Raw genomic sequence first — 16,537 nt, 5'->3', positions numbered from 1 at the left:
CGAATGCGCCCCATGCGCCACCGTGGCGCACACCGGAAAGAGCAATAAATTCCGAACATCCTTTACGGCAACCAGCCAACGAGCCAGCCAGCCAGCCAGCCAGCAGGCACCTGCGTTGCTGTGTTTCTTGCTGTTTACCTCGGCGTTGCCTCTTGTCAAAACCGTCCCGAGCCATCCTTAACATTTTTCCAACCCGGTACGCTCTTTAGCTTTGGACCCGATGAACCGAAATGAACCGACAGAATGATTGGTTTTTCAGATCGATGAGCAACCCCCCCCCCATGCCTTTCTCGCCAGAAAGGTGCGGGCAAAGTTATGGTCATGATTTCGTGAAGTTTATCCACACGAAAAATAATAACACTTTTCCCAAGACGATCGTTGACGTTCGATTTGCACTCTCGATGGGATGGGAGGTAACGTAACGAAGGTAGGTGAGTGGGTGGGTTGGGTAAACGAGTGATGGTTTCCGTTCATTCTTTTGGCTTTTTTTCTTTCCTCTTCTTTCCATTCGAATCCATCACAACAGTGCAGTGGCAGAAGGTTTGGCACCACCGCGCCACGGCTAATGTCAAATAATGTCACCAGCGTGCTGGCAATCTGTCGCCGATCGCACATGGAACTTTTGGCAGTAAACTTTAACCATTAAATCGAGACCGAACTTCGTACCAGACGACAGCTGGTTTGTATGGGTGTGTGTGGAGGCTCGTATGGCTTAGGGTCGCTTTTTATCTGGCTCTCCCATTTCGCCAGCGTCGTAAATTTGTTAACATACAACAGCGAATGGGCACAGGTGTCTGAGTGCTTGCGTATAAACGGGTTCCTTGTTTATTAGCCATGTTACTGCTTGTTAAGACTTGTTTGCCTACGCGATAATCCTATACGCGTTGCTTGACCTTCAATGTGAGTTCATGGAATTCAATTGGCTGCGGAGAGACTGTATAAAATGTTTTTTGAATAATACATTCCAGTGTTGTTAATTTTTGTTTGGTAAATAATATACGTATGATCTTGTTTATTTCCTGAGTGACATATACAGCTGTGACAAAGAATAAATCAATCGACTCATACTCCTCTCACTTTACCATCAAAACTTTATTGACAACTAGTAAACAAATATCATCACCGACAAGCGCGTTTGCAAAACGTGCAGCTGTACCATTATGAAAAGGAAAGCATTCACTTTTCCACCACAACACCATGCCAGACCATGTAGCCGAAGATCTTATCAAACAATCAAGATGCAAGCATCCATACAGGATGAATATGGACGGATAAGATAAGGTCAACTTTCTAGCCGAGCAGTGCAAAACAAGCGGAAAAGGTAACATGAGAAGTTGCCAAAGTTTTTCTCATTAAAAGTCTGCCTCGGACCGGAAGGAGACCGGAAAGGCGTGCACCGGGCTGGTAAAAGTTTTCTTCCTCCCGTTGGATGCCGAGTGCGCCGGGAAAAATAAAGCTTTTGACGTTCGCGGCGTTCGGCGTAGGCTTAAACGTTAAGAGCTAAAATATGAGCAGCACAGGGAAAGCCGCGAAAAACTCGCTGCGCTCGTTGGCTTTGAACTCAAATATTTGGTTTCGTGGTGGTACGTTTTGTTGTTGTGTATATTTTTCTCGCTCCCCTTTCATGCGTACAAAGTTGTTCCGACTGATTGGCTCACCTTATTATTCCTATTATTATTTTCTTTTGTATGGTTTCAAAAGTTGGGCAAGAAGTTTCGGTGTTTTTATTGAACTTGGTAGACGAAATGTGGAGCATTATTGAGGCATGCCAGGCAAGGGAAGAAAAATGTATATATCATCAAAGCTCCTTAAACGTTTAACGTTTTCTGTTGCATGGAATCGTTTCATACGCGTGTCACGAAGCGTGCACGGAACGGCAAGGATGGAGTGGTGAAGGTAAAAGGTGAAAGTGTGTGTGTGTGTGTGCGTGGAGTTGCTGAACAAGGCGTATATTTTTGGGGTCAAAGGTAAACGTTCCCCCAAACGCGTTTGCTTGCGGCTTTTCCACCGTATGTATCCGTCCAGTCACGGCAGTGAAAAATTCCTTCGCATAAATTGTATTCTATGCGAAATATTGCCGTCTTCACCCTCTTATACACTTTTTTCTGGCGCCTCCGTCACAGCGAACACCGAGCGTACATGTGTGCTGGTAATGGGAACACTCAAGTCGGTGGCAGAAGCTGTCGCTGTAGTACCCCAGTCGTAGAGGTGAAGTGCTGTTATACGAACATTTTTCTTCCATTTTCCAACGTTGGCCGGAATAGCGGAACGAACGGAAGACGGCAGGGCACATGGATAGGAGTCATTTACATGGGATCAAAGTTATGCAAAAAATATTACGCTTCCTTGCAAATTACCTTCCTCGCGCGCATACGGTGACCTTTTTTCCATTTCGGACCGTCATTGCGTTCGTTGGCATACACACACATACATACGCAAACACATGCAATTTAAGATAACTTACCTTCCTTAGGGTTTGAGGAGCATAAGAGCTAATTGTTTGCCTCAACGCACACTGAAGGATGTGACTCTCTTGTTGGAAACTTATGCTAGAGTCGTTTTAGCAGCTCAAGTTTCCCTGTTTTTGAAGCAGTTTTGTGCCGATCGGAAGAAAAGGAAATTTTTGAATTCAAAGAGGATGGTTTGAAGTGCACAGACGTCTTATTTTATGGTGGATGAGTCTCTTTTCAATGGATGTAGTGTGCAAGTTTTTCTGTTTAGGTATGTGTTAGAAGCATGAGCGAACATGAATAACATGAGATGGGGAATAATTTAATGATAGTTAACTAAAAAGCTGTGGGAAACTAGTGTTCAAAAGTAAATATGAGATCCAATGGAGGCGCATGGTTACTAAAGGGTTTTTTTAACATTTCCACATTTATCATTAAAACCATTGTTTGTTGCACATAACTTCCGATAAATTTTCAAAATATTTTATTCGGAAACAGAAATGGAACAAGTCCAACATATTTTAATTGCAGCAACATTGTTGCAACACAACAATTGATGACCGGGTTCAACAGCACTTACGAAAGTGGAAGCTTTTCATGCTGTGGAACATCATCACAAGTACTGTAAAGGGCCGACTTAAATCGTGATTTTTTTAAACTTTTTTTCTGAAGAGTGAGAGAGAAAAGGGAGTTTGTGTGAGGGAGACCAAAAAAACAACGCAGATGTGTGTACTCTGGTTCCGTTATTGTTGTTGTCGGTGCCATATTCCGTTAAGTACCGCCTGCAGCTAAGTGGTGTTAAAATAAACTGCATACAGAGTGATAACCGAAAGGAAGCGAAGAGAAAAAAGCACATAATTTACTACATTTCGACCAACGCGTTTGCAAGCGCAAGTGCAAACAAGTGGAATAAAATCACCCAAGACACACGAATACGCCAAAACACACATTCTACGTGGTTGAAGAACTTCCTCGAAAGTGATATAAAAAAGAAATCATACATACATTCACACACGCGCATACACGTTGGAGATAATAAAAAAAGAGTTTCACACTAACGCCAACACACACACACACACACATGCGCGCATATACATGCCATGGACATGTCCTAGCCATGCCGTGCAGACTTGTCCGGCAATGGAGACGCCTGGTCGCGGGTAAATTCGGAGAACATGTTCGGAAGTGGTTTTTTTTGTTCGTTTTATCATGGCATCCATTCACTTAAAAGAGTAGTGTGTTGGATGCTAGAGTAAAACAAAAAAAAAGAAACAGAAATTGCACGTCACTGTTCTTATTTCACGTTCGGTAACGAGTGTGCCCGAGAAAAGTGTTCCCGCTTTCTTATTTCTCGGTGGTCGTTACCGTGGCAACGGCGTTCTGTTCCACTCCACACAACATACCTATAGTTTGGGGTTCGCTCAGCTCGAAATATGATGTCTTCCTTGGATGGTACACTTTATTTTCAGTTCGAAGTACTGTATCCGGTGCCAAGTGGAACTTATTTTCGGTGGCGAAACGCGAAAGAAAAGAGCCTCCCGCCCGGCACACCGGGGCCCGCAAGATAGGTGCAGATGTTTGTGATGGGAGTTTTTGCACTTTCGTCCATTTGGCGAGATGTTGCACAGAGAAGAGGTGGCAGAAATGCTGTACCAACCGTTTCGGTAATAGAAGTACGATGCTTTCGCGACCGTAGACGGGATCGGCAAGCAAGCAAGCTAGCAAGCAGCACGAGTGTGAGAGCAGGATCGAGGTGCAGTGTCGGGATGACAGAATGGAATGAAATTAATAATTTCGTTCGTACATTATTCGCTTCGTACTGCGCGACGAACAAAACGATTATCTGGATGGCTGTGCTGGGGGTATGATTTATTGTCTGCATTCCTGCCGGCAGAAATGCTTTTCTCGCAACAATCCAAGCACATAACCAATTAATAGGCTTTCAATGTGATGTGCCATTGCTGCTGTTGGTTCTCGTGAGTTTCTTGCGATATGGTAGAATATTTAAGGAGGATTTATTGCTCGCGAAGTTTGCGCTGGTTTTCAATTTGTGAAAAATGTTTAATTTTCGTCATCATCATTAAAGATTCACGAGACAATGAATTTTGTGATTGCCTTGACAATAAACAAATCAATTTCATTATTCTAAAAGTATGAATGTATGTATCTAGCTGCAAACGAGCTGCGAATTATCTTTATATTTTGAATTGTTTGAATTGTTAAAAATCATGAATGATACAGACATTTTACAATTTTTTCAATTTATCAACGAATGCATGATAATTTATTATTCGTTTAGCTTAGAAACAGATAAAGTAAACAATGATACTTACAATTATCTTTCTTACCACGTAGATATCAAATATGAATGGTTGCCATTTATTTGTTTGATGATAAGAATTATTGATAAAATATGTTCTCAGTGGTAACAATTAGTATTAGCGGTGGGTCTGATACTAGAGTTAGGTAAAATTTCGCATTTCTAGCACAATTCATTTAGGCGGGGTGTTAAATTTTTATTTTAAACAATTCAAATCGTTCATTTCATTTCATTTGTTTCAAAATAAAAAAAATTGATAAAACTTGTTCTTAGTAGTAAAATTAGTATTAGTGGTTGATCTGGTACTATAATTAGATATAATTTCGCATTTTCATATAAACGGGATGAAAAATTTTAATTTCTAACAATTCAAAACGGGTAATTGTTTGGAATGGAATTGTTACACTTAACCTTATGCTTCCCACATACCATTCAACGTTTGCTAAAATATAACATTAAAAATTGAATGATATCCCTATCAATTTGAGTGATATAATCAAAAAGCAGATCACCAATCGATTCTGGCAACTTAAATAATTCACAAATGAAATTAATTTAATATTAACGATATTATTATTATTGTGTTGTAATGCTCTTAGAAGATTTCACACACTATCTCAAAACAGTGAGCCACTTTCCCAAAGCATTTTTAAGCAATGCCAAGAATATGGTGATATCTCAATTCATAGGATGCAATGCTGAATCTGCAATGCTTATACTGCGCAAGAATCAACTTTGTTCGTTGGTTTTTAAATATTTTGTTGCGAAACATAAAAATAAACTTGCATAAAGTTTCCTTAGAAAGCACAGCTTAACGACCGCTTTTACTGTACGCTTAGTGTTCACTTTCCGCATCGTGCGCGCTTGCTCGCGCGTGCAGAAAAAGTGGTATGATACAAATGGCAATAGTTACACGGACTTACATCGGCAAAAGGATGGTTCGTGGAAATGGTTGCGACATTTACAAATGAGCTCGGCTCTGATTTAGTGGCTCAGCCCGTGGCTTCCCATTAGCACGGCTTGCGCTCAATCATACGGCAGGGGACGGAGCACGTACCGGTAGGCTTTACGTCCACCCGCACGTTGGTTTCACTTTGGATTGAATCATGCCAGTGAGTTAAGCCAGTGAGGAAAAATTGACGCACCGCAACGACTGCGGCGGTGCGAAGCTGGAACAGCCGATCGGTCCTACCTGAATGCTGTTTTGCGCTACCGCATACTTCCCAAGGTGATCGAAACGTACGAATCATTGGCCACCGGATGAATGCAAACGCCGCACGCAAACATTAGACCCGGCACGGAACCCCGAGGAGCTAACCGATGAGTAAAAGATTTATGATCCTCAGCCCGTCGGTTCTCGGTTCACTCCAGTCTCGTCTCGCTCGCCGGCGCTGTGAATTGATTTCGGCAATGAGTCTTCCGCGCGTCGCGTCAGAGTTTTCCGCGTGTCTGCCATAAATGTGACTGTGTGTATGTGTGTCATTTTGTGTGTGTGTGCTTTTTTCCGCGTCCAATCTGTACCGAATGTTACCGCCGGCTATGTGCAAGAATCAAATTAATGTGCCATGAAAGGACAGCAGCCGACCGGGCGAGGAAGGAAAGTGAAGATTGAAACACGAGAATATTATGTGTCTTTCGGTGAGATAAGGCTTCCGTTTATCACACGATGTTCAACATGCTGCGTAGCCCCATTTTCTCATTCATTCCCTGTGCAGCACGTGTTAGATTTGTCGGCACAGATTTGTCGGCCCAGCACAGTCGTGTGTGGTATATTGCTTGTGTGTGTGTGTCTCGATGTGTTTGCGCTGGCAATTTTTTTCCCTGCACAAACGACGCTTTCATTAAACTGCACAACCATGAGCAGCTGCCGTTTATGGCCTATAACGACTCCAAAGTTACACCCAATTTTTATCACATTACCACACCGCTCCAGTGCGTTTGGCGCAAACCGATGCTAATATCGTTATGTCGCTCGCGCAAAGAGTGGGCTGAGCGTGGCGTGGGCACGTGTCACATACAAATTGAACATTGTTTTTACCCTTGTTTGATCCCACGGTACCAGTTTACAGCGGATGTGTGTGTGTGTGTGTGTGTGTGTGTTTAAGCACGTATTTTTTTTGTACAGCATCCGGAACGAAGTTTTTCACAATTCTAAACCTTGCTTCCAGAGTTACACCTCTTCGCATATGGTTTGTGCACCCAGCGTGCACCCTGGGTGCGGAGGTCGTGTAAATCAAATTCCAATTGCCTCAGCCACGTGGCAGTCAAAGAAAGAGGAAGGAGAAACAAAAAAATGAAGAAGAAAATATACAACAGAGAGTAACATACACACACAACGGAAGACACACAGAGCTAGAAGCCTCAACCCCACGCTGGGTCGGTGTTTACGAAGGCGCTACTGCTCAAACGGAAGCCAAAACTGCAATAACCATCTGTCATAATTTGGCTGAAATTAATTCCTTCCCTTCCCGGCTCGGACTAGACGGTACAGGGGTGCTGTTGCCCCAATCGGTACATCGGGATGCCTGTGCCATTCATATGTTTTTGGCCTCACTTTTCGACATTATCGTCATCATCAGCATCATCATCATCGTCGGCAGCAGGAGCTGCTTCATGCTTCGCCTGGGTAGCACCTCGTACAGGAGAGCCATACAGAGATGATTTTCTTAGGCCACACTTTTTGTTTGGTCTCTCTCCTTCCCCTCACCATTCGTCTCCGCGCTTTTGCCCTAGCCAATTTCCACACCGGAGCCATATAAGGTAATAATAATACGATAATAATAATTGGCACCGAACTAACCTTGCCGCCAGGCGCCTTATCGTAATGTGGGCCTCCTATCGAGCACACAATCAGTGCACAACGCCACACCAGAAACGGTACCGTTTTTTTTTTGGTGTATATGTGTACCGGCATTCCCGTTTGGGTTTCCTTACCATTTGCCAAAGAATGGAACCCACACTAGTTTCTTTTTTGCAGCTGGTTGGTTGAGTGTATGCTGCGGGCGTTCGAAAACGACACCAACCTCCAGGGAAACACTGGCTCGGGGTTTCTTTCGTTCGTTCAATCGTTGAAAGTGAAGGGTCGAATTCCAGCGTGAGTCTCCCGCCGCGCTATGCACACGATCCGATGGAGAAGGGCAGGGTTGGGAATCTATATGGAAATAACTGAAAACAAGCTGGGCGGAAGGATCGCAAGGGTCGCGCTACATTCTAGTGATTTCAAACCACATTTATTTTTATTTTATTTCTTCTCCTGCCACACGCCGTACCGTCCGTCGACCTTGCGGTGTTTCAGGTCGTTTTCCGTTCTTCCTTTTCGGTAAGGTAGAGCTTTTGTCAGGTTAAACGTACTGATATGTGCACATGTATGAGTGTCTGTGTGTGCGCTGAACGTTTCATCCCTGGGAGAAGGTGGTATTGAATCTTGGGAGGAATAAATATGCTAGTTGTATCCATGCGTTTCTGGCAACGGTTCGGATGGATGCAAACAAACATGCGAAGGCATGGATAATGGTCACATTTCTCTTCTTTACCGGAAAAACAAACAACCAATCGATAGCAATGTAGGCTGGAGGCTAGGTAATAAATAAACTACAACACCACGAACGCTTCCCAGGCCGATGGATGCTATGGTAGGGGATGTTTTGTGAAACTTTGTTAAGCTCTATTAGCCGGTATCTCACACAGTAGAAGCGAGGTAAAATTGTCCACATGAAAATTGTAGAATTGTTAAAAAAGGTTTTTCTATCATTGAGCTGTATATAACAGATTTAAGCTCCTAACAACAGAGAACATCTTTCCAGCAAATCATTTTCACTCAACTCTTCCAAAAGGCTTATTTTAAATGTTGTTTTTTTGTTATTGCTCGATTTGATGTCGACATGATGAAGCGTGCTCATTATTTCCTGTTAAATTGTCAATCAACAGAAGGGATCACAAAGGTTCTACAACAGCACACCTACTCCTGAAACGGAAGGGTATTTTTTAGACCTTTTCTCACTTTTTATCACAATGTTACTTTTAACGTTCCTGGATCAGACTAAACTGATGAAAAATTAAATAGGGTATCCAACAATCCCTCTCGCAGCTGTGCTGTTTTTCTGCGTGTGGTATTCTTACATAATCCTGGCTAATATGTATAGTTTTTGCGTCTCATCAATGACTTTTTCTTTGTTAGTTTGAGGATTTAGAGGCTGTTGGATTGGATTTGTTATATATTTCCATCCCTCGAAGGAATAATCAATTGCTGTGGTTGACAATATGCCTGTCTTGCGTTCAAATCTCACATTGATCAGGGTAAAAAAATAAACTGATGTAAGAAAATCCACACATCCAACAGATTTGCTACCGGAAAATGCTGGTTCTTGTTGCAAACAAATAGAACTATACTTTGTGTATTTACTTGCTTACTTACTAACTTACTTCTCACGAAATAATTAAATCCTTGAAAGATTATTTCAAGTGTGATAATTTAATTAATTGGTTGATTTCTATGTACGAATATTGTCATGTAACAATGAATATAATTTGAATTGTATCGTGCAGAAATTGTATCGAAAACCTTTAAAAAGTTTTAAAAGTCTCATGTAAATACTAAATTATGAAGTGTATGCAGGTGTTAAACAAATAAAAATCTCATTCATTTTCTTACGATATAGCCTTATATATTTATTCTATGCAACTAGAGTATTTTGATCTAGAGTAGCAACTAGAGCAACATGATCCTTAGGCAATGACTGCGGATGGCTGAGTAAAATAAGTTTATACTATGCATAAAAGTCAATAACATTGATGACAACGCATCAAGCAATACAAATAATTAAAGAAAATATTGTTCTCATGAATTTGATTGCCACTTCAAAGGCATGTTTCTGTATAATATTAATCTGGGAAGTAAACAAAACTCTTACATATGTTTAATAAATGTTCGTTTGAACTTGCCTTTTTCTTCAAATCTTTATCGCACTCAATGTGAATTGTATTGAACATCACAAGAATGTATGCAACGCATCCAATCGCGTTTTTTATGGATGAAAGACAACATCGTTCTCAACTGTAGTCTGCTTGTTTGTGTACGAACGGAACGTCCTGATCCCATTCCATAAACTACCCCAAAAGCTACCTTCGCATCGATGAAACAGTTCTCGGAAAATCGAACATCCAAAGGAAGCTACTTTGTAGCAGTAGCGAGCAGCAAGTAATAGCCTTACAGGACATGTTATCAATCGTGACAGCAAAGCACAACATTGCTTTTTGCAACGATCGCACAAACCATCCATTCACCCGGGGTTCATGTTTCTACACCTTTCGACCAGGAAGCTCCGGCATACCAACGAGCGAGAGAATCACGTTGTGGCCTGTGCCGAGCAATGCAAAATTATGGCTGCTGGCACTAACGACCGACTTCGATGGAGGTTCGGTCGGACCGGCTTCATTCTAATGAACGCTCACGCCCACCTACTGTACGACCTTGGCTACCTTTTGACTCGGTCCAATCATCGGTCCCATGGTCAACCAAGAGCTTCTCGAAGGATAGCTTTTCCGGTTGGATAAGATGAAAAACTTACCATGCAGAAGACCTTGGGCAAAAGTTTCTCCTTACAGTGGTATCTAACGCTTTGATACGGAAATGGTTTTTCTTGCAACCTTTGCAGGAACAGTGGGGTGGGACGAATCAGACATTCAACCTTTTCCGCTTATGGGAGCAAACGGACCCGTGCGGTGTGCTGCAGACCGTCCCCAAAGCGTTTCAGTAGTTTGCTGTGGTCCCGATGATGTTGGTTTTTCTCTCGAGATCTAAGGCCCAGCCAGCGTCTCGGTATCTGCAGTGGAGCGAGCACCATCTTAACGCTGCACTCGTGGTTTATCTGGAATGCGAATGCCGAAACGAAGAGCACGCCAAACTTCACCAAACGGCGTGGAGCATCTGGACGAAAATTGCCATAATAAAAACATTTCGCTCACCGGGTCTGATGGCGTGCTGAGACACGGGGCAAGCGAATCACTAGTTCCGTGTAATTTTTTCTCTTTTCTTCTTGCCCTCCCTGGTGTCGCTTTCTTGCGAACTGAAACACACAACTTTGCATTCCACCGCTCGGCATCTGTGAACAAGCTGCTGGTCCGTTGCAAGTTCTGTTGCTGGTGACGTGTGCAGCACACACACACTAACGCCGTTTGCTGCTTGTCGCATTATGGGCGTCGGACTGTCCCGGCTGTCCCCTATCTTCTCTAGCGACGGGAGAAACCATTTCAGCTGCCGTAACGCTGGTGTAACAATTTTCTGCATAAAAGTTTTAGTTTTTCAATTTATTTTCCCATTACAAGCCGATGAAGATGAAGCGAGCAAACGTTGCGGTTATTTTCACATCAGCGTAAAAATGAAGTAAAATTGTTTTGCTCACATATGAGCATGCCCTAATGATGAAAAAGCACTTTACACAGAGAGAGTGATAAAAAATGTGGACAAAAATATAGCGCGCGTGGCTCCTTGCGTACCTAGTCCGTTAGATGAGTCTACCGAATTCATACAGTACTTTTTTGTTTGTTCACCTCTTATTTAAGAAACGAGTCTTCCCCCATGCTTTGCTCTGTCTAGAAGAAGTAGTTAATAAATCTTTCTTTCCAGCACCTACCAGCCTGTGCTGGGTTTGTCTTTTCCCTCTAATGTCTGTAATGGCTTTTCCGATTAACGCAAACCCATTTGGCAGGCATTATCTGGACGAATGAGTTATGACAGCGAAAGAAAGTTCGCCCACCTTCTTCATCGGGCTATAAATCGTTTAAAAACAAAATGGGATGTATAAAACACGTGTTAATTCCTCCCATTTAATCAATAACACACTTTCTCATCTTTGGTTCTCTTCCTTTTTCTCTCTCTCTCTCTCCCTCCTTCGTCGCTTAGGTCACTGCAACTTGCCACCGGTTTTCACGCAGGATATGAACAATCTCGCCCTGTCCGAGCAGACACCGGTCGGGGCGGTGGTGTACAAGCTCGAAGGCTACGACCCGGAGGGCGGTAACGTTTCGTTCGGTTTGATCGGCTCAGATAACTTCATCGCCGATCCAATCTCGGGCGACGTGCAGGTGATCAAGGAGCTCGATCGCGAGGTAAGTACGGGCCGGGCCGCGCATCGTAGTTATAAACCGACCGGCTAACCAGCCCAGGGACGGACTGGTGGTTTGAAGTGCAATTGCATTACGTGTGTGAAAGCCAGCGCAAGCAAAGGGACTAGAATGGGAATGGTTTGGCTTTCCTCGAAACTACTGCTGCTTCACCATAAGGATGCCGGCGGCAAAGATGACACCGACGTAGGTTAGCTAATGGCAAACGACATAAATCTTGCACGATGTCCGACCCACCCCAGACCGTACGCGTACTTGGTGCACACTGAGTGGGTAGGAATTGTTACCCTTGTGCCGCTACCGTTCCCCGTGATGGTGAAAATGATGCAAACATATGTCCAGCCACACACACACACACACGTACATTGCTGCGCTAGGTGGCATGGTAACGATATGAGTGGTTGAGCTTGCCGGGGATCATATACGTGATAAATTCTAGAGAATCGCTTTCATTGTTGCCTGTCGGCTGTGATAAGCGTAGCAGTGGTTAAATTTTGCTCTCTAACAACTAGCTGGAGAATGCACGAAGCATTGAATAGTGATCAATTATGTTCGGGATGTAAACACTACACAATGGTGAAGATTAATGCAGCATACATCACAGTGCATTGTCGATAATTGGTGTGTTGCACAAAAGGTAGACCAAACTAAGCTAGTTCGTGAAAGGCAATCGCTGGTTCGTTGTTAGAATAGTTGAAAGCTTGTTGTAATGTTGAATTTGTATGGAACACATATTTAGCATAGAATGTGAACGAAAATCTCTGTACCGTCCTACTTAACAAAGTTAATAAGCTTGAATTTTCACAGAAGGGATCTCCCCTTTTCCCTCGAACCTGTTTCGGAGTTACGTTCCAAAAAATAATTTCTCGGGGAAAAGCTATGGTAAAAGCCCTCCCATCCCATAAGACCGACAGTGAGATAACAATAATAATGGTAATTATATTATGGAAACGAATGTACTGCATGCTCGAGTGATCACACACGCGCACAAAAACAATTGAAAGGGGTTCAGCCCGAGCTGCAGACCCAGGGAGAAGCGAAGTAATATCTGCCGAGACCACATTCGATGTAGACGGGTAAGAGAAGGACAGGGAAGGAGCGGAAATATTCCTTCTCTTCCAGCTAGGAAGTTTTACGTTCTTCCGGTATTGTTGCGTCAATATACCTAGGGCATAGGCATATAGGCTTACGCATCCGGTGTTGATGTGTGTTAGCCCGGGAACCTTTCCAGCATGCCTTGCGGCAAATCCGAGGCAGAGGCAGAAGAATCTGACCTGGCAAAGAGCAACAGCCCGGCATGGGCAAGAATGGGCGTAAGAAATGTGACTGTGCGAGAAAATCTCAAACGACGATGCCTGGCCGGATTCCGACGGCCGTCGGTTTGGAAACAATGGGGGCTCCTCGGTAAACGAGCCCCGAGCATGAAGGGCTTTGCCGCACAGCCAACCGAACGCAGACGGAAGGGGGGACCGTAATTTACGATTCAATTGTGCCCTGTTGAGTGGAACGAATCCTTCCGAAGCTTTTCTCTCTTTAGCGCCCGGTAACACTGGTACCATTTTGCACACGGAACAACACAGGAAGATCTCACCCTCTGTACTGGTCTCGGATGGCTTTGAGAGTAGCGCCAAACACGCTTACACACAGAGCGAATGCGTTACAAAAGGGCCAGCCAATGCCAGACGTTTGGCATTGAATTGGCCGTAGGATATTTTATGAATTCAAAATGGTTCATTAATTACGCTTCGAGCGGGAGCCGCAGGCCCCTTTTTCCCGACCTCAAACGCATCGGTAAGCTTTCGGTTTTCCCTCCCTTCGGTGCCGGTTGGCAGGAATGGCAGGCGATAAGAGCTATCAGATTGACAATAAAATGTAATCCTTATGGAAGCTTTACCGCATGCGTTCCATTTACCGCGCACCGAACGCGCGTTCAGCCGTACGTAAGCCGCTTCGCCTGCTAAATACGGGGATCCTCGACCGAGCACGGCTATTGAGCGATCAAATCGGATTTAGGCGTGTGAAGGCATGTGACTTTTTTCTCTCGCTCTCCTTGTGCGCTTGTGCTTCGTTCGTTTGAAGATCGTAAAGCATTTTATATCCACCATCACACGGTCGGGCGGAATAATTGTCCTTTTCTTTGCCCGAGGGGTCGATGGCTGCCTGATGGCACTCGCGGTGCAGGTTAGCCTTCAAGCATATTACACACCACCCTGCAACAATGAAAGTCATGCATAATTCTCAATTAGATTTAAAGTAGATCTTCTCGGAAAACATTTGCTTTTCATCTTGCCGTAAGTAAAGCGGCATTTGATGTAAAATGTCAGTACACGTGCTGTAACTTACCCCTCCCTGCTCACCGTTGCCGTTGCCGTGGCTCGGTAATGAACACTTTCCAGGAATGTTTGCTAATCGCTGACCGGGGTCACATTGTGCACAGCTCCCTTTGCGCTGTGCAGTTCTGGGAAATCCCATCCAGCCGAACACCCAACGGCCACCGGTGTGTCGAACGTCTTGTTTACTGGTGTCTCGGACGTTTAGGTACAGCACGACTGGTGTCGGTGATGCTTGGTTGCCATGATGCACGGCCGGGTGCTGTCACACGCGGTACGCTCCAGTAGCTGCAGCAGTGCACAAAACAAACACAGCACAGACTGACACAGACCGGCGTCGGCATCTTCATTAAACGCTGAAGGCATTTTGTCCGTGCCCGCTTTGCTAGGCAACATGGAAATTTAAGGAATATGCATATTACTGGACTGTTCCAACGTTTGAGCGAAGTACAAACAATTGTGTATGAAATATTCATAGTAAATTGGAACATTTTGAGCACGGCTAAGGTATGCGTTTGTTCGGAGTGGAATGTTAGCTGAACCTTTGTGCAAAAGGCACGCATTGAAATGGATGCGCAATAAGACGACGCACTAAGTGGTAGCAGGTGTACAAACATCCACACAGACACTGGCAGAGGATTGGAAGAAAAGGTAGCTTCTCGGGTCAAATGAGATAACGAGGGCCGTGAGAAATAGGATCTCTGGTCCAGTGAAGGAGGCTTAAAATATTTTAATGTCTCTGAACGATATTTGCATTTTATAATGGTGTTGGCTTCGTCATTGGCATGTTGTGCACAAAATGTTATAAGGTAGATTTGCGTTAAGAATATTGTTGTTAACTATTTAATTTCAGATTGTGTTGGAAAAATGTTACAAAATTTGATAATTTTCAACCGATTAAAAAGGGATTGCTCAAATATACTTCTAAAATACCCAGAACGAAATGATCATTCGAAATGCAATTTGTTGAAGCTTCCAAAAAAACAAACCCTTATTTCAATTTGTAGTATTACACCACAAAACGTCCCACGCATGGCCTATCGAAACGATCGCAATGGAAGAGCATGCTTACGCTTTTGATTGAACCGGAAGGAAACAAAAAGTATTTCAGCACATGATGCATCACTTACTCCTGTAGCTGCACATTCCCAAATGCTTTGAATTCGTTCGATTTCTTACCACCACCACGGTCCCATTGAATCTTGTGCACGTTCGTATCAACCATACAACCCAAACGGCTCGTAACCGCGTGGAAATCCGGCACACGAAGAAAATGAGAATCGGAAGTGCATTTACCACCAGCTTCGTTTGACGCTTGATCTATATGCTAATTTTCTGCTCGTCTCCCTTTCGGATGGGGCTCCATGAGAGGATACGCAGCTGTCGACGGAGTGAAGAAGCGACCGTGTGTGGTGATGGCTGGGGCAACGGCAGCTAGCACCGTACGTATGCCACCACGGGCCCGGATGATGTGTCGTTCAATACCGAGCGACTATAGAAAACGGGTGCAAATTAGGAATCCATTGAAGTGGGACATCTATCCCGAAACGGGACGATGGGTGTGCCGAGGGTATTGCGGAAAGTTTTACAAAGAGTTTGAGGTTTGAGGTTTCCGTGGTAAGCCGCTCGAATCGGATGGTAAAGTGTTTTCTTGACCATAGATTTGTGCGCTTAAGTCTGCGTTCCAATTGGGAGCTAGAGGGAGAAAGAGAGAGAGAGAGAGAGAGAGAGAGAGAGAAAGAGAGAAAGAGAACGAGAATTTGCATGTGTGAAGTTCGAACTGAATAGTTGAAGTTTAATGAGATTCAAAATCCAATCAAGACGTTGAAGCGCGTGATGGTGAAAAATGTTTACTTCAATATGTTTTATTGTTCGCACAATTTCATAAAATATTTCTTTACTCTGTTTTTTTTTTAAATTATTGTTTGCTATCGTGACATATAAGAATGCTCGAAATTCTTCGAACCCAATGTAAAAGGTAACCCACTAAATACTACATGCAAGTACTAAAAGCCTATCTTTCACAGAGAACTGTGCATCACCCATAACCTCGTCCATTATTCTTATCCTAATCGCTGATGCGATGGGTATTACGCTATTGAGTTACCAGGTCATAACAAGAAGGATAACGAGAGTTCGACGTGGAGATACCATTTCGGGATGGAGTTTATCCTTCAATCCGCTAAGCGGAATTCCACCCTTCGATTGGCTGCGGTAAAGCATGCCTTCCCTACGCATCTTCTCCTCGTGTGGGAACCGGAGCTTCGTTCCGGCTTCAGCATCATTCAATCATGCTACAAGGGACCAGGAACAGC

At 43.8% G+C, this 16,537-nt stretch overlaps 1 protein-coding gene across 11 annotated transcripts in view; it reads left to right on the top strand.

Moving 5' to 3' along the window:
- The window catches only part of LOC120904216 (cadherin-87A), a 135,257-nt gene that overhangs the window by 82,690 nt on the left and 36,030 nt on the right, over positions 1 to 16,537 (top strand). For all 11 annotated transcript variants that reach the window (XR_005739730.1, XM_040314124.1, XM_040314071.1 and 8 more), the window contains one exon: positions 11,672 to 11,877. Coding sequence is in view for 10 of the 11 variants with exons in the window: in XM_040314124.1 (XP_040170058.1) it covers positions 11,672 to 11,877 (206 nt within the window). In the remaining variant the exon portion in view is untranslated. The remainder of the gene's footprint in view (positions 1 to 11,671; positions 11,878 to 16,537) is intronic.

This window comes from Anopheles arabiensis, chromosome 2 (assembly GCF_016920715.1).
Source record: "Anopheles arabiensis isolate DONGOLA chromosome 2, AaraD3, whole genome shotgun sequence".
Lineage (NCBI taxonomy): Eukaryota > Metazoa > Arthropoda > Insecta > Diptera > Culicidae > Anopheles > Anopheles arabiensis.
The sequence above is the reverse complement of the archived record's forward strand: the minus strand, read 5'-3'. Positions and strand labels throughout refer to the sequence as shown.